Raw genomic sequence first — 27,151 nt, forward strand, 5'->3', positions numbered from 1 at the left:
TTAAAGGAGTTTGATTACTTTTAGAAGGGCCTTGTACTTTCCCATTTGCCTTCTTTATTATTTTCCATTCTACAGCTTTTACCATTCACCTTACCTACTTATCCCATGACGGGATTTGAATTTGTGACCCCTGTGACTTTTACCTCTATGGGATTAAAGTACTTCCATAATTAGTCATATATTTTGAAAATACTGCAGAATTACTGCATAGGGGCATAGGGTTAGGGATGAATGAAGAGGTGGTAAACATTTTATAACCATGTGGGAAAAATAAATAGTAGAGACTGGTCTAAAGCCAGAGTATGAAATATCTTAATATAATTGCAACAGAAGGTATACATGGTAGGTAGAACTGCACTGACTGTCCCAGACCTCCCTGCTTAATTGCTTCTTAGAGACTCTAAAGTTTACCTATGCTTACAAGTTTAATATAATGCCTTCAAAAAATAGTCCATCTCTTTCCCTTCCTTTTTACTACCTGCTGGCAAGTCGATACTGTCCTCAAATAGCATACAAAATGTCAAAAAAATTATTTACCATTAAATGTTACAGGAATAGGTTTTCAGTTTTGTTTTGAGTTTAATAACAAAAATATGATATTCTGTCAACCACACTGAAAAAAGTATGATTCTTTCCATTTTCAGAAAAGTGAGATATGTATCTAGAGTCCTGACCAAAAGTATAAATTGAATTATTCACATCCCCTAAAATCTGAATTCTTTACGTATACTTAACAATGAATTTCTATAGAAATGACTAAATGCTTTCCACAGATTTAGTTCCCTCAGTTGATAGATTAACGACTCTGTGACGTTGATATATTCATTCTTTTCCATCCATGTATTTTCTTAACAGTATATAACAAGAGAAATTTAAAACTAAGTAACTTTATATATTATTGTTAACATTAAATTGGTTTCCCTCATTTGAAGTGTAAAATTATAGATTCCGCATGGTAGAAATCATATATGTATATAGTTCAATAGTTTTTTTTCTTACAGCATTATGGAACATAGAGATCATGATTTGTATTGTGAGTGTACGATCCCTTGTCAAGTTACTTCAGACTTAGATAAAGAGAAGACAATAGCATTTCTTCTAAAAGAATTGGACATTCTCAGAGCAAGCAATAAAAAGGTACAATATAGAAAGTCTGATAATTGTACAGTGTGCTTTTAGCTGTTGACCTTATAAGTTTGCTTTGTTGCCCATCATAATTCAGTTTCATCATGTACTTTTAGCCTTTCATGGTAGCTTTATGTTGTTGCCATACCATACCATACCATCAGAGTATGATTGTATTGAGAGATTGGCTATCAAAAGCAATTTCTTTACTTTCCTGCCTTGCTGGCCTGTGATATCACTTCTTTTTTCATCAATCTGTAGTACCCTGAGTAGGTACCTTAAAAAAAAAAAGATTCATTCAAGTTTTAACGGTAGTAAAAGTTTACTTCAGTATTACAGAAAGTGAGAAATACAATGAATGATTTCATGTTACTTAACTTTTTTTTCTTAGCATCTGTGCCCTGTATTTCACGTCAACAATATATGTGATTAAATTTTGGCAATACCGTCACATTCCTTGTGTTATATACTGCTACATTTTGTCCAGTCCAGTTTGTCATGTCATGTGTCTTATCCTTACTGACTCTTTCTAGTTATATTTCTTTGCACATTTAATAATGTTATTAAATAATGTTCGTTTTCTATACCTTCTGTTTTTTTAACCTCTGCATACCTCTACATACTTTTCTGATTTTCATATTCTAGTTTTTGACCTAATCAAACTGAAGCATGCTGTTAGAAATGTTGATAATATCTGATTGAAAACAACACAAATGACAAACAATTGAGGAGTTCTGTATGAAAGTAGGAGATATGTTCAGTATTTTCATTTAGTAATTATTTATTACATGCCAGTTATAAATCAGGTGCCAGTGCCGATTTAAATAGAATATGATGGGATAGCATTCTCAAAGGAGATTTGTTTCACATATTAAGATTATTATCTTAATTAATTTTGTTTCAAAGTATTAGAATTACTAAGAGAAGCTGTAAAGCTGTTGTTTTTTTATTAGGGTAGTGCCTTCCAAGTCTTTTGCTTTAAGACAAAAGAACAGATCAGATTGCTTTTTGCAGTATTTTTAATAATTGTGTCATTCCCTCTTTAATTTCATTTGCCTATAAATACACAAGTGTATATCAAAATGTTTCTATAATTTCTCTATCGTTATAGGTAATTAATTATTACTTTAAAAATAGCTTAAAATGTTAAACATTGTGGGATTTCTTCCCCCCCCACCCCCACCCCACTTGGACTTATGTATTTAGGCAGTTAAATGTAATAAGTAAGGGTTTAGAAAAAATAACTTTTACTTTGGGATTAATTATATTTCTGTAAGAAATTTGTCGAATAAGAAACTATGTTTCTTTCAATGTGTTTTAGCTTCAAGAAGAACTGACTAAAGAAGATAAGGAACATAGAAAACTAAAGCTTAGGCTGGAACTCCAGGAGAAAGCAACAGAAGCTCATATTGCTGAGAAGACAGCAGGTATAGTAGACGAGTATTAAGAGAGTTATTATATGATGTGGCTCAGTGAATACTAGCATACTAGCTTATTTGCCAAAGGAGGGGAGGCTCTTTTTTTTTTTTTTTTTTTTTGGCTGCATAGAAAATAGGTGGCTTTAACATCCTGGTACTGGTATTAGTGAGAGCTTTACCTGTATTCATACTGATTTGGGCATTAAATGCATTGTTAACACCATGTCAATCCAATCACAAAAAGGTTGTTTGTTTTGTTGGAAGGGCCTGAACAAACAAGGGGAAATAATGATTACCAGTGCCTCTACCTTTCAACCAGCAGTTCAAATACCACTTATTGTTTTAGCTCCTTGAGAGGAAATACTTCTCTTTTGTGTGAGGATAGTCATATATTCATTGCCAATGGAAACCTACATTTGATTCAAAAATCTGTTTTGTGCAATTAATAAATTTTCATCTGATCATGTGGATGATGATGGAGATAATGCTTTCACTGAGAAGATTAAAATGAAAGGTTGCCAGAGTTTAAGATTATAAATGACTGCCTTAAATATGTTTTGGAGTCTATCTTTACTCACAAGTCTTTGTAAGGAAAAATTTTTAAATATATTTGTGATATGTTACAGATAAGTTCAGATGATTCTCAATAGTTTGTGACTCTTTTGCTCACTGTTTTATGTTAAGGAGAGAAATTTCATAGTATAATAGAAATTAACCTGCAGAGGCATTTTAGAGATTACTTATTTAACATTTTTATATCAATTAGAATGATTTTTAGAAATTATTTTGTGATTAGTTTGAGGCTATGTTAACCTGGTTGCATATATGAGAGAATTCTGGTTTTTTAGGTCAGAGACATTCACAGGTATAGCCTGTCTTTAAAATGTTATTATACAAAATAGAACTGAACATCACTATGAATATATAACCAAAATTACCATAAATAAATACTCCAACTAAAATAATAGATGGTTGTTTTTCTGTACTGTTAAACTACCATGAATGTTTTTTCTTTTTTAATAGAGAATGTGGGACTAATATATTTTAAGGAAAAATAACCATATGTTAATAATGAATAATTCAAATAAAAACTTAGAACAATTTGGAAGTTTGTTGGCTTTTTATAATCATATATATGCTAATTACTAGGAAGATATTATAAGTACATTTGTTTAAAGGTGTTGTATAGCTTTGCATGTGTCTTGCAGGAGTAATTTGATAAGATTTAGGGCATTTTGATTTACTGAAAAGCATAAATTAATATGTTTGCATTGATCACTTGTATCTTGGAGGTGAAATCTCATTAAGCAATATTATCTACTCTTAAAACTTTTGTATGATATAGCTAATCATATACTTCAAATATTTACTTATTTGTATATACTTAAGGCTTCCCTTTGACTAAATAGTACGAATCATGCATGCATACAATGGAAAGAATTTGATTGCTTTATGATTCTTGTTAATCAAATATTTCTCATTAATTATACAATATTATTTTAGTAAATGTTAAATATTTGAGATGTTTAGTATTTTTACAGCCTCCTAAATTGATGAAAATAGCAGTGCAATCTAGTTAAAAGAGATACATCCAACCACTTAGTTATAAAAATGAGACAAAATGAAAATCCTCTGAAATTTTTTTAAAGTATAAATTTTCAGTGTGTATCTTTTTAATGTTTCAGTTCTATCTTATTAAAAAAGATTAAAGATATTTTACTTATGACATTAGAGAGAGTCATCATTGTGATATGTCAAAATTAAAAAAAAACACTGAATTGCTTAAGAATTCCATTGGCTTGAAACTGTAAGAAATTCATTAACTCTTGCTAGACTTATTATTTTTTTCATATTTTCTCATATGTATGGTCTTTAGTAGCTTATTTTCTACCCAACTGGTATCAGGTGCAGTCAAAAAGCAAAACACAACAACAAAAACTGTGTCAGTACCTTAATAGATAAAGAGGAACATTATAGGAATATGATTACATGTGATAAATGTGTTCTTTAGTGTCATGTGAAAGGACAGATAACCCACATAACAACAGCAAAAAAAGTCCACACCAGTATTGATGTTTGTTTCTGTCATGGCTCATTTTTATATTCAAAATAAAAAGTGTATTTGGTAAAGTATATTATAACTATGACACATTTATGTATTATAGTGTACTTAAGCAAAGTATAATTGTTTAAAAAAAATCAAGATATTACACATTAAAAGAAATACATGCAAAAACATCTCAAGTAAACATTGAAAATTGCAAATAAGATATAAAAATATATGTTTATAGATTTTTCAAATGTTAGTTAAAATATGAAGTGCTCTAAGGAAATAGCCATTTCCTTATAGTGCATGACATAAAGATTTATATTAAGGATATCCATACTAGTGTTAGTTATAATAGCCAGAGAACTAACATCAATCAGACAGTAAGAGAATGGTTAAATAAGGTATGTGTATGCTGTGAGACATTATATGATAACTGAAAACCGTTGCTAAATATTTGGTGATATGAGAAAATCTTCATGATTTAATGTTAAGTGAAAAGTAGGGGGGAAACTGCATTTATAATATAATTTTGTTAAATCTATGTGTACACGTACATTATATGAAACGAGGCAAATTTATTTGTATTATTAATGGATATATTAATGTTTCAATTAATGGTTTTCTGCCTTTTCAAGTTTTATACAATGATCGTGAATTAGATTTAGTATTTGTACTCGTATGATTACATATTAGTATTACTGATCACTAAGGAAGTGATTTTTTTTAATAGTTACTTTCTGATCTTCAAATAATTCCTGTGATATGTTTGATACATAACGACCACGTGAACCAGTTTCATGAAATTTATATGACGGCTGTGATCAAATTTGCCATTTTACCTAAGCCATTTTTGTTTCAGATTTTCTCCTTATTTATTTGCGTGTCTTTGTGTGTTGTATAAGTTACATATGTATTAGTCTATTTTGTCTTCCCACCTGATTAAATATAAGAATGAGAGTCTGGTACAGTCAAAAAACCACATGAAACAAAGGTGCCCAGTTCTTTGTGAGGCACATTGAAATAATGGGAAGACCAAAAGCCGTAGAATCAGACTGACCCAGGTGCAAATCACAGCTTTGATACTTATTAACACCAACTGTGCGCCTTTGGGCAAGTTACTTATGAGCTTCTCCAGGTTTACTTTCTGCCGTGTAAGATGTGAATATTAACTAATTTACCAGATTATTTTAGGGATTATAGATAATGTACAAAAGCACCTAATATATAACTGGTACTCAGTAAGTTGTAGCTAATAGTAATATTTATTATTTTATCTCTATACAATTCTTAAATCTTTGATAATATCAGAAGTCATAAAGAGACTTTTGTTCTGTTTAGGTTTTAATTAAAAATACATCTTACTTAAATGTGAATCCAAAATAAAAGAATTGGGATACAAAAGATATGGGCCTTAATCTAATGTGTACCAATAATAAACCTTTATGTAGACTGTTAAAATAATATCAAGCTTATTTCCGTTACTTCCCTGTTGGTTTTTATATACTACAAATACTGTCATTCAAACTGACATGATTTCATGCAATTTTGAAACCCCGTTGTGTCCTCTATTGTGATAAAATCTCAAATGGTTGACTCTCTTGTCTTCCCCTTCTTTTTTGACATCACCACCAATACTGTTTTTATTTGGCACTTTATAGGAGCTAAGCTAACTCTTTTAAAATTTAACCAAGAAGTATTTATTGAAGGGCCATTGTGTGCTAGGATTGTTTTAGGCACTGAATATACACCAGCGAAGAAGACAGATTTGGGATTTCAAACATTTCTTTTTGACTGTATTCACTTTTCACTCATAATACACTATAGTAGGGGTTAAATGTTCAGAGTTTGGAATCAGACCTTTGTTCTAATCTTTTTGCCACTTATCATGTATAAGTGACAGACTCACTAAGCTTTGATTAAAACTTATTTTATAGGTTGCTGTGACATTTAAGTGAGATAATGTGTATGAAGTGCTTAACCCATAAAAAGCACTCAGTAGATAAGATGAGGATGTTATCATCTTGTTTTCTCAAGATTCCTTGATTTAATAGAGGGTATATTCAAAGTGTACTTGTAATGTAAGTAAACTATCCCATAAGTATTTGTATATGCTTTTGTTTCACAAGGGATTGATATTCATTTCTTTTTTAAAAATAATTTATGAGGGTTTTTATTAGTTCATTTATCCCACAGTTTTCAATTTTCCTTTGATTTTAAGATTTAACTGTATTTAGGTGGCTTGGAAATAAGAAAATATTTTTTAAATCTTTTCATTAAAGAAAATAAAGGAAAAATATATAGTAGGTAGGTCTTAATTTTGCAAAAGCTGAAATGACTAGCTCATTCCATATGTGTTACCACTGCAAAAAATTTATCTCATAGGAGCTATTTAAGACTTCTTACTGTGTTTTAACTCATTAAATTGTACATGTGGATAAGATTATTTGAACATTATTGACATATATGACCTTTAAATAGTAGGGGATATTTTAGAGAAGCGTAGCAGAAACATTGACTCTCTATTTTTTAGTTAAGTATTTCTTCTCAACTAAATAAAATGATGAAACCACAAACACTTCAAAATTTGTTTTACCTAAATTGAGTTTGACAGTGAGATGTAATATTATATGGCCTGTTGCAAACATTAATATACTCTTAGGTCCATGATGTAGTTACATTTAAAAAAATAACTTGTTCAATTAAACCTGTTTTCCCAAATAGGCTCAGTGGGCATTATGTAGAGTGTAATATCTCTTCATTTTTATTCCTGTATTATGCCTGCAGTATACAGATAATGTTCAAATTTTACACATAAAAATATTTCATTTTCTACATTGTTTTTAAAATACATTTCTTTAAAAGCCTTATTTTTTTAATTTCTTAAACGCTCACTTGAGAGTCTCTGCTTTATATGTTAGTTATTTTTCTTTCTTGCATGTCATCCATTAAAGATTAGCTGTGGAAGGTTGGAGCATGGAGAGATTATGAATGACAGAACAACTCCTGTAGAATAATAATCAGTTTTTGGTATTTAATGCTGTTTGACTTTTGCAGACACATTTCTTATTAACCTTTGGTACAAAGAGAAATCCAGGTTCCTGATATCTCATGGAGAAGATGAATTTGAGATCCTCTTCCAATTAAACTGAAATAAGGCCAATATTGGGTGTTAGCCAAAAGAACTCCTTAGTTCCTAAGTCTTGTGTTTATAAATCTATCCATCCATCCATCCCTCCATCCATCCATCCATCTATCTTAGTTACATTTTACATATAATTCATTACTTAGCTTGCTGTACTGAATCTGCAAGCATTTAATCTGCTTTTTTGCTTTACACATAGATTCTTTTCTCTGCTCCCAAATTTAGACTGATATTTTGTAAATAAAAAAGATACATATATTGTCAAGCTCTTATTACACGGAATTTTCATTTGTTTTTGGTAGGAAGGAGAGGACTTTAATTGTGATTGCCTAAAGTTCAGAACATAGAATCCCTGAAACTTACAACTTAAGTCTTCTATTCAGGTTAACGTGTAAATGTTCAAAGTATAGATCTGTAACTACCATTACAGCAAATACATTAAGACACCACAACTAATAAACATGAAAAAATACGAATTGTTGTATAATAGAAAATATTTACATTGTTCTCTTCAAAAGAGTATTTAATACTGTATACCATATCTCAGGTGATATTGACCATCTAATGATTAAGAACAAGAGTGAGTTCTATATATCAGAAGAATAGAAAATAATATATTTACTTTTAAAAAGTAATACATGTTAGAATACTATTCTGTATAGACAGTGGTCATTACTAAAATGTGATAGCCTTTAATCTAACACTGAAATGCATTCACTGTATTACAATACAACATTATATATTTATATCTATATGATCTTTTAATTTGAAAGGAAAAAGGATTTCAAGTTTCAGATAAAAACAGAAAGGCCCATCTCTGTGAAATATAGCAGTTAGAAATATCGATAGGTAGAATGTTGATTATATTATTATCTTTGGCTGCAGAATCCTGTGAGTGTGAATCAGGATTAATTATGAGTGCCAAGTAAAATAATGTTTGAGGGTGGAGTATGGCCAATTTTGTAAGCTCTCTCCCTAGGAAAGTTGCAATTTTTCTGGAAAAAAACAAACAAACCAACAAAATAAATGTTGAGTAAACAGAGAAACTGTTATGCATAATAATAAACAACTGAAATATTTAATTAAGTGTGCTACACTATGAAATTTAGCATGGTGTCAAGTATTTGAGGACATGTCATAATTAGTTATTTAAAACAAAAATAACAGGGACACCTGGGGGGCTCAGTTGGCTAAGCATCCAACTTTGCTCAGGTCATGAATTTATGGTTCATGAGTTCGAGCCCTGCATCAGACTCTGTGCTCACAGCTCAGAGCCTGGAGCCTGCCTCAGATTCTGTGTCTCCATCTCTCCTTGTCCCTCCCCCACTCGCATTGTCTCTGTCTCTGTCTCTGTCTCTGTGTCTCTCAAAAATAAATAAAATTTTTAAAAAATAAAACAAAAATAACAAAAAATTTTCAGAAAATGATTCTTAAGACTTTTTCCGTATGTTTAGTTAATTTTGAAGAGCAAATGATCTTGGAAAAACTTTAGATAGCAGTTATATTTTATAGAATTTTCATATTGGCATTTATTAAAATTTAAAGTAGACATTCTATGCAGAAAGTAAGTTAAGTACCTCTTAAAATTGTACTTTAAAAGTGCATAAAATAATTGATACTGGTTTTAATACTTCTGGGATAAGCTTATCTCTTTCACATTAACAATTTTAGTTCTGTATTCAATGTTTTAATGTAAATAGCATATTCTTAGAAAGTGTTCTTATATACTCTGAGTTTTCTGTACTAAATACATGTATATAATAATTCAGAGTTTTCCAAAAAAATCCTTATTTTATAGTTTTGCTACTAAAACTCACTATTTGTGTGATTTTTAAAATTAATCTTTAGCAGTTGCTATACTGTTGATAAGTATAAATGTATTAGCAACTTTACAGAAGAAAATTTTAAAACATTAAGAGCTTAAGAAGCTGATTTTTAATGTAGTAACCATACTTCTAGGAATTTTGCTCAGTAATTAGCTATGTATATACATAGAGATTTATGTACAAAGATGTTCATTACAGTACTATTTATATGGTGAATAGTTGGGAACACTGTAAAATCTAATACTAGGAGCATCTTAGTTCTGTCAAATACGTCATCTCCAAATGATAAAATCCCATGTACTATTTCATATTTTTAAAGAATACTTAAGAATAGAGGAACATATTCTGTTTGAGTATACACACACAAAAAGTTATAAGACTATGGAAAATATTTCTGTCTGTATTTTTACAATGAACCTGTATTTTAATTATATTTATGAAATAATCATATAAAATGTTGACCATTCATATATAGTTCTGGAAAAACTTAATAGTCTGACCTGTAAAAGGAAGACTAGATGATCAAACTACTTGGAGTAGGTTGGTTAATTTTCTATTGGTATAGGGGTTTACCATCTACATTTAAATTTCCAACAACCAATTTATACAGCGAGAGAAATCACAATTTTTAAGGAGATTAAAAGACATAGTAATGTTTTTGGTTCTACAATGTGGTGGCTTCATAAAACACTATCATATTCATAAGGAATCCACTTAACAAGTAAAGCAATAACAGTAGATATGCAGACAATCTGAAATTCTTTTAAATATAATAAAGATCTGTCTTTTATAAAACTGTTATCTATATTTATTGCTTAGAATTTTGGAACATGAATTGCAATCATTGCTTATTTTACATGTTTCAAGTCCTGATGATTTCTTTTTCCCTCTCTTTAGTTCAGCCTTTTCTATTTATATAACTACCTTGAGGATATTAACAAATGGATTCTTTTTCTTGGTAAATGTCTATTCTCCAAATTATGTTATTTAGAGAATCATGATCCAGTGTTTAAACTAGCATGTTTTCCAACATACTGTCTCACTTCTATTGTGTTTTAAAAGTAGTATGAGATGTGTAGAATATGGGTTTGTCAATAGACTTGGGTTCTACTAAGAAAATATGTACTCTGTCTTGACTCAATAAACTCATACTTAGTATGGTTCAGCTTCTTCATATTTACTCTTGCCCATATTAGAAAACAATTAGCTTACTAAACAAATTTGAGTATTTGGTGTTGAGGGGGGGTGATCCTCTCTGAATCTTTCTTGAATTTGTCTAAGAATTATAGGATATTTGATAACCATGTTTAAAAATGGAGATATCCAAATATTATTGTAAACACCCAATGATTTGTTTTACCTACAATATAAGTATTTTACTTGGTTGGCTTACATAGTAGCTAATAATATTTGTTAATGTAATTTAACTGCTGTGAACCTTTACTGAACAAATATTGAAATTTATTCAAGTCAAAGAAAGAGAATCTCTAATGACTTTTGTTAAAGCTTCTATTTAATAGTTAAGGAGAAAAGTTTGTATGACATACGAGATGCAATTAACAGTAGATTTTACATTTAATAAAAAGAAAGAAGCATGCGTATTTGCTTTATTCATTCCATCATAATTTGCATTAGAGCTGTGGGTGTTTAATGAGCAAATTCCAACTAAAATGCTATATTGATTTTCTAGTGAACTTTGTAATAGTCATCTACCTTGGAAAAGCTCAGTGTTTACAATTAAGTTTTCTTTACTAAAAATGTTTGAGAGTTGCATATTGATCCTTTAAAAGTACTGAATTCTAGAAAGAATCAGGTTTTTCATAATCAAATTTCACATATAACCTAATGTTTAAAAATTAATTTTAGAAAAACTTAGCATTTACAAAATGTGTAATCAGATTTGTGTGTGTGTGTGTGTGTGTGTTTTATGGCACTTTCAAACTTAACCTTAGAATATTCAAAAGGCAATCTGTTTTAAATATGCACATTATTTATATCTTTAGAGTTGATAGCATTATAGAGGGAAAGAAAAATGTTTTCTCTTGATCAACACAGGACCAAATAAGTGCTCAGTGTAAAACATTTAAGCATAGAGATAACTGTACTTATACTTACTATTAAAGTCCTTGACATTGCTAGTCTTACCTTTTTCATTATTTTTGTACATAAAGTAGAACACAGCTTACATTAAATGTCACTTTATAAGGATCTCATCACATTTTACAGAAATAATAGGAAGCCTATTGACATTTAAAGTTTAGTAATTAGTATTTTAACCTTTTGATATGTCAGAATATTTCAGGGTATGACACACGTTTATCTGTACTTAGATCACTATGTAGCATCATTTTGTCCATCCTATCTGACCTGCAAATTAGAAGTGTTTAAAAATTTCTTTTGTCATTGAAGTATAGTTGACACACATTATAACATTAGTTTCAGGTGAACAACATAGTGATTCACCACCTCTACATATTATGTTATGTTCACCACAAGTATAACTACCATCTATCACCATACAACACTGTTACATACCATTGACTACATCCTCTATGATGTACCTTCATTCTTATGATTTATTCATTCCATAACAGGAAGCCTCTGTCTCCCACTCCCCTTCACTCATTTTGCCTATCCCATTTTCTCCTCCTCTGGCAACCACCAATTTTTTCTCTATATTAATGTTCTGTTTTTGGTTGGTTGTTTGGTTGGTTCGTTTTTTAAATTTTGTTTTGTTTTTAGATTCTACATGTAAGTGAAATCATATGACATTTGTTTTTCTGACTTATTTCACTTAGCCTAATACCCTCTAGGTCAATCCATGTTGTTGCAAATGGCAAAATTTCATTCTTTTCGTGGATGAATAATATTCCATCGTGTATGTATACCACATCTTTGTATCCATTCATCTATCAGTGGACACTTGGGTTGCTTCCACATCTTGGCTCTTTGTAAATAATGCTGCTGTAAACAGGAGTGAAATATTAAGAAAGTGTTTTAATGTAAATGTTTAAAAATATCTTAGACTGTTGTAATATTTTATACAGACTATTACGTCATTATAGTGTGCAGTATACAATATAGTATGGATTATAAACAATTTTTCTTTCAGTCTCATAACTTTTGAATGCCACCAAAAATATATACATATACGTATATATCTGTGTGTGTGTATACACACACACACACATACACACACATATATACATACATTATATAATTGGTCCAAATTAATTAAAATCATATTTTAAATATGTCTAGAAATGGAGCCACATTGTGAGTCTATGGATTGAAGGTGGTAATGGTAGGGATAGCATGGAACCAGTGTTTATTGAGTATCTACTTTATTTGGCCAAGAGCTTTCATATATTGTCTCACTTAATATTTCCCTAACAACCATAATGGTGGCATCATGTCCATTTTATGCACCTGAATTGTGACTAAAATAATGTAAGAAATATACAAAAATAGGTTGCTTAACGTTAGTGTGTTAACACATTGGATCTGAATCAAAGCCCATATTCTTCCTAGTATACCATGTTGCTTTCTGTAGGCTGTTGTGAGTATCCTTCCTGGAAGGAAATTATATACAATTACAAGGGGGAAGTAAAAACTCATTATTGTATACTACATTATGGGCAGAAGTTTTTTTCATCCCTTTTTGATTCTGATACAGGGTAGCAGAATAGTATACTACATAGAAATCCACATAGCACTCACGATATTACCTTTAAAAGGAAAAAAAAAACTATGAAAATTGTGCTGAAAAGTACTGGTTCTTCCAAAAGCTATGTTCATAACAAGAATTTATTTTTTATTTTATTTTATTTTATTTTATTTTATTTTATTTTATTTTATTTTATTTTATTTTATTTTATTTTTTTAGTTTACATCCAAGTTAGCATATATTGCAACAATGGTTTCAGGGGTAGATTCCTTAATGCCCCTTACCCATTTAGCCCATCCCCCCTCCCACAACCCCTCTTGAAACCTTCTGTTTGTTCTCCATATTTAAGAGTCTCTTGTGTTTTGTCTTCCTCCCTGTTTTTGTATTATTTTTGCTTCCCTTCCCTTGTGTTTATCTGTTCTGTGTCTTAAAGTCCTCATATGAGTGAAGTTATATGATATTTTTCTTGTTCTGACACTAATTTCACTTAGCATACTACCCTGTAGTTCCATCCATGTAGTTGCAAATGGCAAGATACACACACACACACACACACACACACACCCCACATCTTCTTTATCCATTCATCCATTGATGGATATTTGGGCTCTTTCCATACTTTGGCTATTGTTGATAGTGCTGCTATAAACATTGGGGTGCATGTGTCCCTTCAAAACAGCACACCTGTATCCCTTGGATAAATACCTAGTAGTGCAATTGCTGGGTTGTAGGATAGTTCTATTTTTAATTTTTTTGAGGAACCTCCATACTGTTTTCCAGAGTGGCTGCACCACTTTGCATTCCCACCAGCAGTGCAAAAGAGATCCTCTTTCTCCGTCCGCATCCTTGCCAACATCTGTTGTTGCCTGAGTTGTTAATGTTAGCCATTCTGACAGGTGTGAGGTGGTATCTCTTTGTGGTTTTGACTTGTATTTCCCTGATGATGAATGATGTTGAGCATTTTTTCATGGGTCTGTTACCATCTGGATGTCTTCTTTGGAGAAGCATCTATTCATGTCTTTTGCCCATTTCTTCACTGGATATTTGTCATAACAAGAATTTATTGACCTTATCTGTCAATTAACAGCATTTGATTCTATGCAAGTGGATATCCAGTTGTTCTACCACAATTTTGATGTAGTTTGTTCATCTGCTGATAGAAATTTGTGTTGTTTCTAGTTTGGGGCTATTATAAATAAAGATGCCATGAATATTATGTGTAAGTCTTTGTATGGACACAGGCTTTAATTTCTCTTGGATTAGTACCTGTGAGTGGAATAGCTGAGTCTTATGGCAGGTGTATGTTTAACTTTTTAAGAAACCAACAAACTGATTGCACTGTCCTACATTCCCACCAGCAGTGAATGAGGATTCCAGTTGCTCTCTCCTCTTCCCAGTATCTTTAATCATACTTTCATTTCTGCCTTTGTAATAGGTATGCGGTGGTTATCTCATAGTTTTAATTTGCGTTTCTCTAATGACTATAAAAGTCTTCAGCAACTTTTTTTGTTCTTATCTATCATCAGTATGTCTGCTTTCACACAGTTTCTAAGTCGTTTGTACATTTTTTAAATTGGATTTTTTCCTTATTATTGAGGTTTGAGAGTTTTAAAAATTATTTCTGGATGCAAGTCTTTTATCAGATATATGCTTTGCAATTATTTTCTTCCATCTGTGACTTGTCTTTTAATTTTCTCATCAGTGTCTTTTGAAGAGCAGAGATTTTTAATTAAATTAGATTGAAGTCCAATTTATCAGTTTTTTAAGAATAGATTATGTTTTGGTATTATAGTTAAGAAAGCTTTACCTACCTAAACTCACAGAAGTTTTTTTCCAGAACGTTTATAGTTTTAGGTTTTACATTCATCTTGTGGAATGAAAGGTTGTTTTACCTTTAAAAAAATTAATAAAAATTACTAAAATAACAAACTAAAAAAAGAAAAACAATATAATCATCTTAAGGCCACACTCTACCTTCTTATTTCAACTCCTGTATTCTAAATAAGTGTTATTTTTGCAGCTTATTTAGTGTCAGATTTACTTCATTTTTGTGCCTTTTATTGGTGATTTCATTGTTTCAAACAGCCCCTAAGCGTAGTCCTGAAATACAGTGTAGTGTTCCCTGAATATAAGAAGGCTGTGATAATATGTGTGTGTTAGATAAGTTTTGTTCAGGCAAGAGTTATAGTGCTGTTGACCATTAATTCAGTGTTATTAAATCAACCTATATGTTGAACAAGGTATCTTTAAACACACATAAAACGGGGTTATGTACCAGTTGGTTGACAAAAATATTGGTCAGTTTTAGTTAATTTTTTATCATTATGAGTCCTAATTTTGGTCCTTGTTCGCATGCCTTGGTAATGATAAATTTCACCATTTTGGAAGCTATTTTGTATTCTTATAAAATATTTTTGAGCCTTGTTCTGACATATTACTTACATTTTCCGGAAACACATCTCTCCTTTTGGGTCATGTTTTAAAGATAGACTAGATGTTACCAGAGCAGAATTTAGTCTGTAGTTCATTAATCCCCACTACTGAAGCAAGACCCTTCTGAGTACTCTATCCAGTACCTCGTGAATCTTGAGGTTTTCCAGTCTGGCCGGTGGGAACAACAAGCCCTGTTCTGGCTTTATGTAGCCTAGGGCACTATTGCCTCTAATCTTCTCAGGTTGTTCTTTCCCCTGCAGGGGGTGGTTTACTCACACATGTGCACCCAGTACTCAACTGACTTTCTGAGGAAGACCTTCTGCAGTTCTCCAAAATTTTCTTTCTTTGCAGCTGTTTTTTTCTCTAATAGGCTCTCCTGTGAATTCCAGCTGCTTTGGTTTCCCCACACTCTATCTCTGCCTCTCAAATTGTGGAGTCAGCTGGGCTCCTCCTAGATTCTTCCCTTCCTGTACTCTCTTCTGGAAATAGTTTCAGTGTATTAAGCTGGGCCAATCATAGGGCTCAACTCATTCTCCCCCACCCCCGCCTCAGGTTACTGTTTGTTTGTTTTTTTCCTTATAGCCTTGAAAGCTGTCACCCCATATATTGTCCACTTTAAAAAGCTGTTTTAAGTGGAAGCACAAGTGTCTGTTGCTTAAAATTTAATCTTAACATATACTCCCAGAAATTTTATCATACATGCTAACTTTTTTCTACTCTTAATAGTTTTCTTTAAGTCAGTTCAGTTTTTTAACTAGATAAATATATTATTTAAAAAAATTATTTAAGGGGTGCCTTGGTGGCTCGGTCGGTTGAGCGTCCGACTTTGGCTCAAGTCATGATCTCGCGGTCATGAGTTCGAGCCCCATGTCGGGGCTGTGCTGACAGCTTGGAGCCTGGAGCCTGCTTCAGATTCTGTGTCTCCCTCTACTCTGCCCCTCTCCCACTCCTGCTCTGTCTCTCTCTCTCTGTCAAAAATAAATAAACATTTAAAAAAATTTTATTTTAAATAAAAAAAATTATTTAAGTTTATTTGTTTATTTTGAGAGAGAAAGCATGAGCAGGGTAGGAGAAGAGAGAGAATCCTAAGTAGGTCCCACACTGTCAGTGCAGAGCTCAACACAGGCCTTGAACTCATGAACTGTGAGACCGTGACTTGAGCTGAAATCAAGAGACTTGGATGCTTGACCAACTGAGCCACCCAGGCACCCTGATAAATATATTATTTTTAATGTAATCTTTCTTATTTAGTTTTAACATCTAAACATAAAAGCTCACCAGTAACTCCACAGTTTTATGAATCTCAGAAAGTATGAACAAACTGTATAACCAACACCCAGATCAAGAAATCAAGTATTACCAGTATTCCAGAAGTGTTCCTCATCTTCCCTTTCAGTACTACCTCCAAAAGGTAATCATTTATTTTTGAGAGAGAGAGGAAGACAGAGTGTGAGCAGGGGAGGGGCAGAGAGAGGGAGACACAGAATCCGAAGTAGTCTCCAGGCTCTGAGCTGTTAGCACAGAGCCTGACATGGGGCTCGAATTCAGGGACCATGAGATCATGACCCAGGCCCAAGTTGGATGCTTAACCGACTGAGCCACCCAGGTGCCCTCCAAAAGGTAATCATTAGCCTAAGTTTAATAACTAGGTCATTCTTTTGTGTTTTTGAACTTTAAATGAAATAATAGAAAGTTACTTTTCTTTTTTTTAAATTTTTGTTTCATTTATTCAATTTTTGAAAGACAAAGGGAGACCGAGCACGAGCAGAGGTGGGGCAAGAGAGGGAGACATAGGATCCGAAGCAGGCTCCAGACTCTGAGCTGTCAGCACAGAGCCTGATGTGGGGCTCGAACTCACAGACCGAGAGATCATTACCTGAGCTGAAGTCGGACACTTAACCTACTGAGCCACCCAGGTGCCCCAGAAAGTTACTTTTCTATGGCATCTGGCTCAACAGTGTGTTTGGGTAACTTAGAGAAATTCAAAATTTAATTAGACGTGAAATTAAATGCCACTAGGAGAAATTATAGGCCTAATGTGCCAGCTCTGTTTTTGTAATATACATTAAAATGATACATAACTTAAAAACATGTTTCACAACCTGTATTTTATATAATATTGTCCTAGAGGGAAATGGTGGTAGGTGAGGCTGGGAAGATAAGCCAGAATTATACTCTGGTTTTCCTTGAATGCCAGGCTGAGAACTTCTTTGCTTTGAAACCTGTGTAGCAGTAGTGAGAAGAGTAACCTGTTTATCATAAGGTTTTAAGATCATACTACTGATAGATTGAGAGATGGCTTTAGTGAGGTCCCCTGTTCTATTTTTCTGTTCTCTAAAATTTATTCAGTACATGCTTTAATTCTTTGGTTCTATTATTTTACCCTTTTTGTTAATGAATTGAATCCATTTTCTTTTTAATTTTATTAAGAACGCCGTAGTTCAGGATTTCATTATTTCCTATCTGGACTGTTACACATAATGTAAGATTGGGTCAGGGGACACATGCGATCCAAACTGCAACTTTCCACTGACCCCTGCATCTTCCTTTGTATGCTTATTAGTAGGAGTTTCCTTCTAAAGTACAGATCTGGAGCCCTGGGTGGTTCATTCAGTTGAATGTCCAACTCTTGATTTCAACTCAGGTCATGGTCCCAGGGTCTTGGGATCAGCCCTGCCTTAGGTTCCATGCTGAGCATGGAGCCTGCTTAGGATTCTCTCTCTCCACCCCCCTCCCCCACCCCATGCCCTCTTTCTCTCATTAATCAATAAATCATGCACAGATATGATCAAATTGTTCCCATTCTAGAGATCCTTTAGTGTAATATCTAAACTCTAGGATGGCACATATATTTACTTCTAGGCAGCTTAAACTTTCAGGGAATGGACCTTTTACATGGGTTATTCGTGTGAATTCTTGCTTCGACTATTCCTGTAGTCTCCTAACTGGTCTCTGCGTCTACACTTGCCCATGTCCAGACTATTTCTCACCTAGAAACCAGAACTCCACTACATAAATGTGATGCTTTCATTTCCCTGGTCAGAACACTCCAGTGGCTACCATCACAGTTTAGATGATATTTAAAATCCTTGCAATGGATTACAAGGCCCAGTGTGATCTTTCAGAACTCTCACTGTCTCTCACTGTGTTCCGGGTACATTGTCCTTGATGCCGTTACTGTAGTACTTTCAGGGCCTTTGTATTACTTTTTCTTCTGCTTAGTCTGCTTTCAAATATATACATATATAGCTTCTCTTCCTTTATTTACATGTGCTGAAATGTCATTTATTTGAAAGGCTCTTTTCTGGCCACCCTTTCTAAATTAGTTTATTCTTTTCCCATCTGCCAAATCACTCTTTTTCTCTCTCACACACCCTTATTTTCCTTCAAAGCCTTTACTACTATCTGTTTCTCTCTCTAAATCTATTTATTTTGGGGCCTTTTTTCTCTCTACTGTCTGTCTGTCTGTAATAGAATGTATACATCTCCAGAATGGTAATAACTCTTAGACCATTATAGTCATATTACTTAAAATTGAATGGATGACTGTCACAGGAATTTGATAATATTTGATGAAAGATTAAATGAATGTGAGTGAGTGAATGAATGGATGGATGAATGTATTTCTCTTCCCATAGGGTCACCTTCTTGGACATAGTTTTGACTTTAGCTTTGCCATTATATGTTCCATTTTATATTCTATTATGGAAAAGGTATAGGTGACTTATTCTCAGGGTTTGTTTCTTTTCTACCACTTATAATTTAAATAATACAAAAATAACTCTTGATTATGCATTAATCTATGACAAATGTTAGCAAAAACCAAATGCTTTGTGAACTAAAAGAATATTTCAAACATCTTTTCTAAGTTTATTTTGTGATTTGACAGTGTAAATAAAATTTGGTTTAGTGACCTAGGTATTTAAGCCCCTTTTTGTCTAACATTGCAGTGATATTTTAAAAGTTAAATAAGATTTCAGGTAGAAATTATGCTTGAGAAATGACAATTTCAGGTAACATCAAAGCTTCCTATATAGTGCTGCACAAATCTAGATGATGCTATTTGTATTATAATCTATATAAATGGTGCTCCCTGGAGATATGCAGTGCTAAAGAGCACAGCTCTGCCCCTGTTTGCTTTTCCTTGGTCCTATTTTCTTTGCTTTTCTTCCACTGTGCTACTGAGATAAGTATTATCCTGAGTTTGTTGATTATCATTTCCATGCTTGTTTTAATATTTTTACTAATTGTGTTTGTCCATAAATAATAGAGTTGTTTTGCCTTGCACCTCGCAATTTTTGCCACAATTTTATTTTTGAAATGTGTCTCTATGTCCATAGCTAATTGATTTTAAATGTTGTATCATATTCCATTTTAGTAATTTATTTATCCCTGCTCCTGTTATTGGACATTTGGGTTATTTCTAAGTTTTTGGTATAACATAATGCTACAATAAGCATTTTAATACATGTTTTCTTGTGCTCATGTGCAAGAATTTCTCTAGGCTGCATACCAAAGAGAAGAGTTCCAGGTTATAGGCTAGGCAAATCTTAAACTGTAATAAATATTGCCAAATTGCTCTTCAGATGGCTGTAGAAATATGTACACCTGTCTGCAGTATACATGTGAGTTACCTTTATTTCACAAGCTCCCAGTATTTGTTATTGTTTGACCTCTTTAATTTGTGTTTCTACAGGTAGGAAATATATCTCAATTTTACAGTAACTTTTAAAAATAATGGTTTTTCAAGTGATTAATTGACTTAATTAGTAAAATAAAATTAATTTTGCTTTTTACTTTTGCTAAAAGTGGCATTTTTTATTTTCTCTAATTAATTATGGATTATATATTTTGGTAGCTCTGGTTGAAGAAGTGTATTTTGCACAGAGGGAACGTGATGAAGCTATTATGTCTCGACTGCAGTTAGCCAATGAGGAGAGAGATGAAGCAATTGCGCGAGTGAAGCATATGGAAATGTCTCTAAAAGTGTATGTATACATTTGAAACTATTTGTGACTTTTGGAGCATTTATAAAATGCATGCATTTTGTGGTAGTACATATTCAGAAAGTTACTGATTCTTATATGGTACACTAGTAAATTCCATATCCCCACAGTCTTTCTGAAACTTTTGACATGCTGTGTAGTAGTTTGCATGTCAGGAATAATAGTCACCAAAAAAAAAGAGAGAAGAAGAATGTACTCTGTACAATTACTTTCTTTACTTTCATAGTCTATTGTTGATATCCTTACTGGATCTTCATTTGTGATGCCTCTTCCCTCTCTTATTATCGCTTTCTTGATTTATTTCAAATGTGTGGGTTTTTTCACTGCTCTCTGCTTAATATGCTCATTCCTATTCTTGACTACTTTTGACTTTATTAGGTGTGTTCATAAACTTTAATGACACCTGAAATAAGGTGGAGCCTGAGAATTTACACTTTTTTCCAGTATTTATTTATTTATTTTTATGAGAGAGAGAGAGAGAGACAGAAAGAGGGAGAGAGAGAGAGACAGAGAAGCCCAAGCAGGCTCCGCCTTGTCAGGAAAGAGCCCTTCTGCAGGGCTCAAACTCATAAATCTTGATGTGAGATCATTACCTGAGCTGAAATCAAGAGTTGGATGCTTAACCCATTGAGCCACCCAGGTGCTCCTGAGAATCTACATTTTTAACAAGCACCAGGTGACTCTGACATAGGTAAATAATGGACCACACTTAGATAAACAATGTTCTAGAAATAAGTAATTCTCCAATTTTAATGTGACTTCAGTCACTTGGGAAATCTTGTTAAAATGCTCATTCTCATTCAGTAAGTCTGGAGTGGAACTTAAGATTCTGTTTTTCTTCAAGCTCCCTGATAATATAAATGATGCTACTTTAAAGAGTCAGAAGTAGGTAAAGGCCCTAGAGTATCTAGAAATATGTTACTTGTAAGATAGGTACAATGTAGTAATGTAATATTTTATGATGATCCATCAATATACTTATTGAGTGTTTGCTCTGCCCAACACTGTGCTAGACTCCGTGGAGGATTACAGTAAAGTACTAATTAAAACATTGTTCATTAGGGAGACAAAAAGTCATTAAATAATTAACATGACAGTGTTCAAGTTGTGATTAGGTAATGTGGTTTGTTTTTTGTTCAGATTAATCGCTTCATTTTTTTTTTTAAGACTGATAGACACTCCTCAAAAGACATTAAACTCATTGAATAATAGACATAAAGAAACCAAAAAAAAAAAAAAAATCATCTGAATTCCCCACTGCCTACTCCCAAATAACTATTTTTATTAATAGAGAAACATCATCCCAAACATTTCTCTTTACTTATATAGTTAAACACTATCATCTACAAGAATGAGTGGTTGGTAGTTAAATGGATGTATACGTAGTATTAATTTGATAAAAATCAAATCATTCTTTACATTACTATTTTATTTGAGAGGCAATATAATGTAGAGGTTAACAGCACAGATTCCAGATCCAGGCATTTGTATTTGAATCATGGCTTTTTTACTTCCTAGCTGTACAGCAGTGGACAAATTACTCAGAGTCTCTGGACTCAGTTTTTTTGTCAACAAATGGGTAAATATTGCCTATTTTGTATAAGTTCTTATAAGAACTAAATGATTTAGTAAATATTGAAAAGTACCTGACTCATAGCTCGTGCTATGTGTTACTTGAATTTAGGAGTAATAATCAATTGAAGTGAAACTAAAGAAAATTTTGAACTTCATGCAAAGTTTTCTTTTTTTTTTAATTTTTTTTAAAACGTTTATTTATTTTTGAGAGAGAGAGACAGACAGAGCCTGAGCGGGAGAGAGGCAGAGAGAGAGGGAGACACAGAATCTGAAACAGGCTCCAGGCTCCAAGCTCCAAGCTGTCAGCACAGAGCCTGATATGGGGCTTGAACTCATGAACTGAGAGATTATGACCTGAGCCAAAGTCAGTTGCTTAACCAACTGAGCCACCCAGGTGCCCCAAAGTTTTCTTATAATAAGATATATTAATTCCCCAAAGATCCTTCGGAATGTAAGAAAAGAGACTGAAAAACATTAAGGTATTGGAAGCATCAATTCTTCTTTTCACTTTTTTGAAACATGCAGTGATTAAACAATATCCTTTGACTTTCAGCTATGAAATAAGTTTTAAACTCTTTTTTACTTTGTCTTTATCAATTCTAGTTTTAAAATATTTATGAAAGCTGCATTAGATTCGGTAGCCAAATTTCCTTTTATTTAATTTTGATTTTATATTTAAAAGTATTGAATAATCATTACTACAACTTTTGTGATACATGATGTTTTTACACCTGATTTCTTTATTTTGGGGAATCCCTTGGTAACTGAATTTCACTGTCAGTTTTTTGAGGAAGGGCTAATAAGTAGTTTATTCTTAGATTCAGTATGCTTCAGACTGGCTTTGTGTTACCCTTATATTCAAATTGGTTCTGAATAAAATTATTGGGTTAATTTTTTTTTTTTTTTGACTCTATGCAATGTACAGAAGTCCATCTTGTGACACTAGTTTGTCTAAAAAGAAGTCAGGTCACAGGTGTTTTTTCCTCACTTATTTTTGGCTTGTGTTTTTGTTTTGTTTGTTGTTTTTTCCTGCCTGGATACCTAAAGGATTCTTTGTTCTTGAAGTAGAACTTAATCATGATGTTTGTGTTGATTGTTCTTTAATAACATTTTGGAGACCCACAGCATGCCTCTCTAGGAACTATTTGTTTCATCTTTTAGTTCATGGAAATTTTAGATTTGTGAATTTTGTATTCTATTTGTTAGGTTGTTTTAGAGACTATAGTTATTCTTGTAATGGGGCATTTTTGTCTTTATGTATTATCTGTTCAATAATTATTTGTATCCCTCTTTTTTTCTCTGTATTCACTGTGATAATCTCACAATTTTTCTTTATATTAGTAGTTCCAATTGTCACTATTCCTATCCCTGTGTTTTATAGTTCATTTATTAAATTTTTACTTATTTGTTTGTTTGGTTATGGTTCTCAGTACGTTTCCTTAAGTTTTCAACTTCCCTTTTCATTCACTTTATGTTTTGGCATTTTCTCCATGAACTTTATTTTATCGAATTCATGTTCTTATATTCTTTTAAAATACCAACCATTGGAGGTTCCTGGTGGCTCTTTTGGTTAAGCATCCCACTCTTGATTTTGGCTCAGGTCTTGATCTCATGGTCATGGGATCAAGCCTTACGTCAGACCCTGCTGAGCCTGGAGCCTGCTTGAGATTTTTGTCTCCCTCTCCCTCTGCCCCTCCCCACCTATCAAAATAAACATTTAAAAATAAATAAATAAATAATAAAATACCAACCATTGGCAGGAAGATTTTCTTTCTCTTGGTTTATGTTATTTTTTATATTATGATCTTTTTAAATTTCATTTATTCGTTTTGAGAAAGAGTATGATTGGGGGTGGGGCAGAGAGAGAGAGAGGGAGGGAAAGAATCCCAAGCAGGCTCCACACTCTCTGTGTAGAGGTCGATCTCATGAACCGTGAGATCATGACGTGAGCAGAGATCAAGAGTTAGACACTAAGCCACCTGAGTTACCCTGGTGCCTGTTATGATCCTTTTTTTCTTATGGATTTGTAGTGTATATTTATAATTGCCATGTCATTTCTCTTCATCTTGCTCATGTATAAATTGTCAAGAACTTTTCTTTGTTCTGATATAGTGCAAGTGAATTTTCCTTCATAAACATTTCACATTGTTTGAAATCTATTTGTCTTTTTCTTAGAGCTACAGTTTCTTGGCAAGGTACTGCTTTTTGGCCACCTGTCTATATAGCCCTCTGGCAACGTGGTAGGCGGAATAGAGATTGGGAAGATCTCCCTGGGGATGTATACCTTTTACTGGAGGTTCTGTCCTCTGCTTATGGGATTTTGTTTGGTGTGTTGCAGTATACCAAGGGTTCATTCTGCCTGGTTTTGTGTAAATCCTGATTCCATGGAGTATTACTTTGAAGCTTTTATTTGTTCTACCAGTGTAGTAGAAAGTGGCAGCCCTTGTGCTTCTTGCTTCCTTTGTAAAGATTCTTCAGTAACACAGGCTTCTATTCAGGAAGGATTTTACTTTTCTCTGGGCTGTCTAATCAACTCATTGGTCTCTTAGGTTATTTCCAAGTTGTGTATTAGTGGAAGTCTCAGGATTTGGTGAGCTCACTCCTTTTCTCCATACCTGTTTTTATGTGTAAAAGGAAAAGTTAGGTGAACTTGACCAAAATCATCATTTCTCTACCCTGCTTTAAAAAATTACTTTGTGATAGTCCCTGGGTGGTTCTGTCTGTTAAGCATCTGGCTCTTGATTTCAGCTCAGGTCATGATCTCATGGTTCATGAGATTGAGCCACACGATGGGCTCTGCACTGACAGCATGGAGCCTGCTTGGGATTCTCTCTCTTTCTGTCTCTAAAAATAAATAAACTTTAAAATAAAATCTTAAAAAATTACTATGTGATGTCCTACTTTCTTTACTGTTTGATTAATTTTTTTTTCTGTTCATGTGGTTATATGATGGGATAAACAGATGTCTGTTCAGATTTTACTACACTAACTTTACTGATCTTCTTTTTTATCTTATCCCAACAGACCTCTTATTTTAGAGTACTTTTTTAAAAATTTTTTCTCAATGTTTATTTATTTTTGAGAGACACAGAAAGACAGTGTGCAAGTGGGAGAGGGGCTGAGAGAGGGAGATAGAATCCGAAGCAGGCTCCAGGCTCGGAGCTGTCAGCACAGAGGCTGATATGGGGCTTGAACTCCAAAACCATTTGATCGTGACCTGAGCTGAAGTTGGATGCTTAACCAACTGAGCCACCCAGGTGCCTCTAGAATACTTTTTAGATTTATAGAAAAGTTGCAAAGATAGTACAGGGAGTTTCCATTAACCATCATCCAGTTTCCTTTATTGTTAACAGCTTACATTATTATGGTACATATGTCACAGGGGAGAAAGCAACATTGTTACATAATTACTAACTAAACTCCACACTTTATTTAGATTTTACTAATTTTTCTCATGTCCTTTTTATGTTCCAAGTTCCCATCCAAGATCCCATATACATTTAGTTGGTATGACTCCTTTGCCTACTCTAATCACATTTCCTCAGACTTCCCTTGTTTTGTTTTTAATGATTTGACAGTTTTCAGGACTATTGTTCAGGCATTTTATAGAATGTTACTCAGTTTGGGTTTTTTGAATTTTTTCTCATGATTAGACTAAAGTATTGTCTTTTGGGGGGACAAAGAGTACAAGACTGAAGTGCCATTCTCATTATATTATTTCAAAATTATGCTATCAACATGACTTAACACCAGTTATGTTAATCTTGATCACCTAGTGTAGGTAGTGTTTGCCATGTTTCTCCACTGTAAAGTTACTTACCAACATTCTTCTTTCATATTCTTTGAAGCAGATTACTGAAGTGTGGCCCATACTCAGGTGGTTATAAGAGATGTGGGCTGAGAGGTTAATTGAGCTCTACTTTCTTTAGGGATACTATCTACATAAATTATTTGTAATTTTTCAGTACAGGAGATTTATCTCTTCCCCCTCATCTATTTATTTGTTTGTTTATGTTAGTATAGACTCATTGATACTTCTTTAATACTTTGGGTTATAATCTAATACTGTGTTGTTTAAAGTATTCCAGCTTGGCCATTGGCAACTCTTCCAGTTGGCCTCTATATCCCTTTGACATGTCCCCATCCTTTTGATTTTTAAACACTTTTCCTAATCTCTGGCACCTCAAGATGCCTCTCGGTTATGTCTTCTAGAGATGTATAGGGATGTGCCCCATCCCTAGAATTAGCCATTCTTCCGAGGGGCCTTATTCCTTTTATTGGAAAATGGTATTAGAAACCAAGATCTGGATGCTGGGTGTGCTCATTGTTATTGGGTCTGACTATTTCTAGGCCCAGTAAACAGAAAGAGCTAGGATATATATGCATGTATACTAACTGATATATATACACATATCTGAAATTATTTATGTATCCATCTGTATCTTTATTAAGCTAAATCTGAATTCATACTGACTTCTCTTATTCTAATCCAGTACCACATAGTTCACTCTGGCTTTCTCCTTTTTCTTATGTGTAATTTCCTCTCCAACAATAGGAAACCTGGTTTCCATCCTCCACTCTCCATTTCCTTATTTGTTCTACCCCTGTATATGTTGTAACTCTTTCAGTATCATTAACCCATACCCCTATGAGAAACAACCTTACCTACCAGAGGGCACTGTTTATGTATAGTTCCTTTAGCCTTTAATCTGACAGGTTTCAGTCAAAGTACCAAGTTACTTGGGTTGGCTCTTCTTTTTTCCCCTCTACACCCTTAGGTGAGGTTATGTAATATAGTCAGGCTTTTTTTCATAGTCTGCATCCTATGCTAGGATCCTTTTACATCCTGGTGATTTTTTTTTCTAATTACTGGCAATTTTGAATTACATTGCTATTAGCATTTGCATAC

At 33.1% G+C, this 27,151-nt stretch overlaps 1 protein-coding gene across 1 annotated transcript in view; it reads left to right on the forward strand.

The window, feature by feature from the left end:
- MIPOL1 (mirror-image polydactyly 1) overlaps positions 1 to 27,151 on the forward strand; it is a 321,677-nt gene that overhangs the window by 69,941 nt on the left and 224,585 nt on the right. Inside the window, exons 5-7 of the mRNA XM_030318980.1 lie at positions 1,002 to 1,137; positions 2,447 to 2,552; positions 20,520 to 20,649. Coding sequence (XP_030174840.1) covers positions 1,002 to 1,137; positions 2,447 to 2,552; positions 20,520 to 20,649 — 372 coding nt within the window. The remainder of the gene's footprint in view (positions 1 to 1,001; positions 1,138 to 2,446; positions 2,553 to 20,519; positions 20,650 to 27,151) is intronic.

Source organism: Lynx canadensis, chromosome B3 (assembly GCF_007474595.2).
Source record: "Lynx canadensis isolate LIC74 chromosome B3, mLynCan4.pri.v2, whole genome shotgun sequence".
Taxonomy (NCBI): Eukaryota; Metazoa; Chordata; class Mammalia; order Carnivora; family Felidae; genus Lynx; species Lynx canadensis.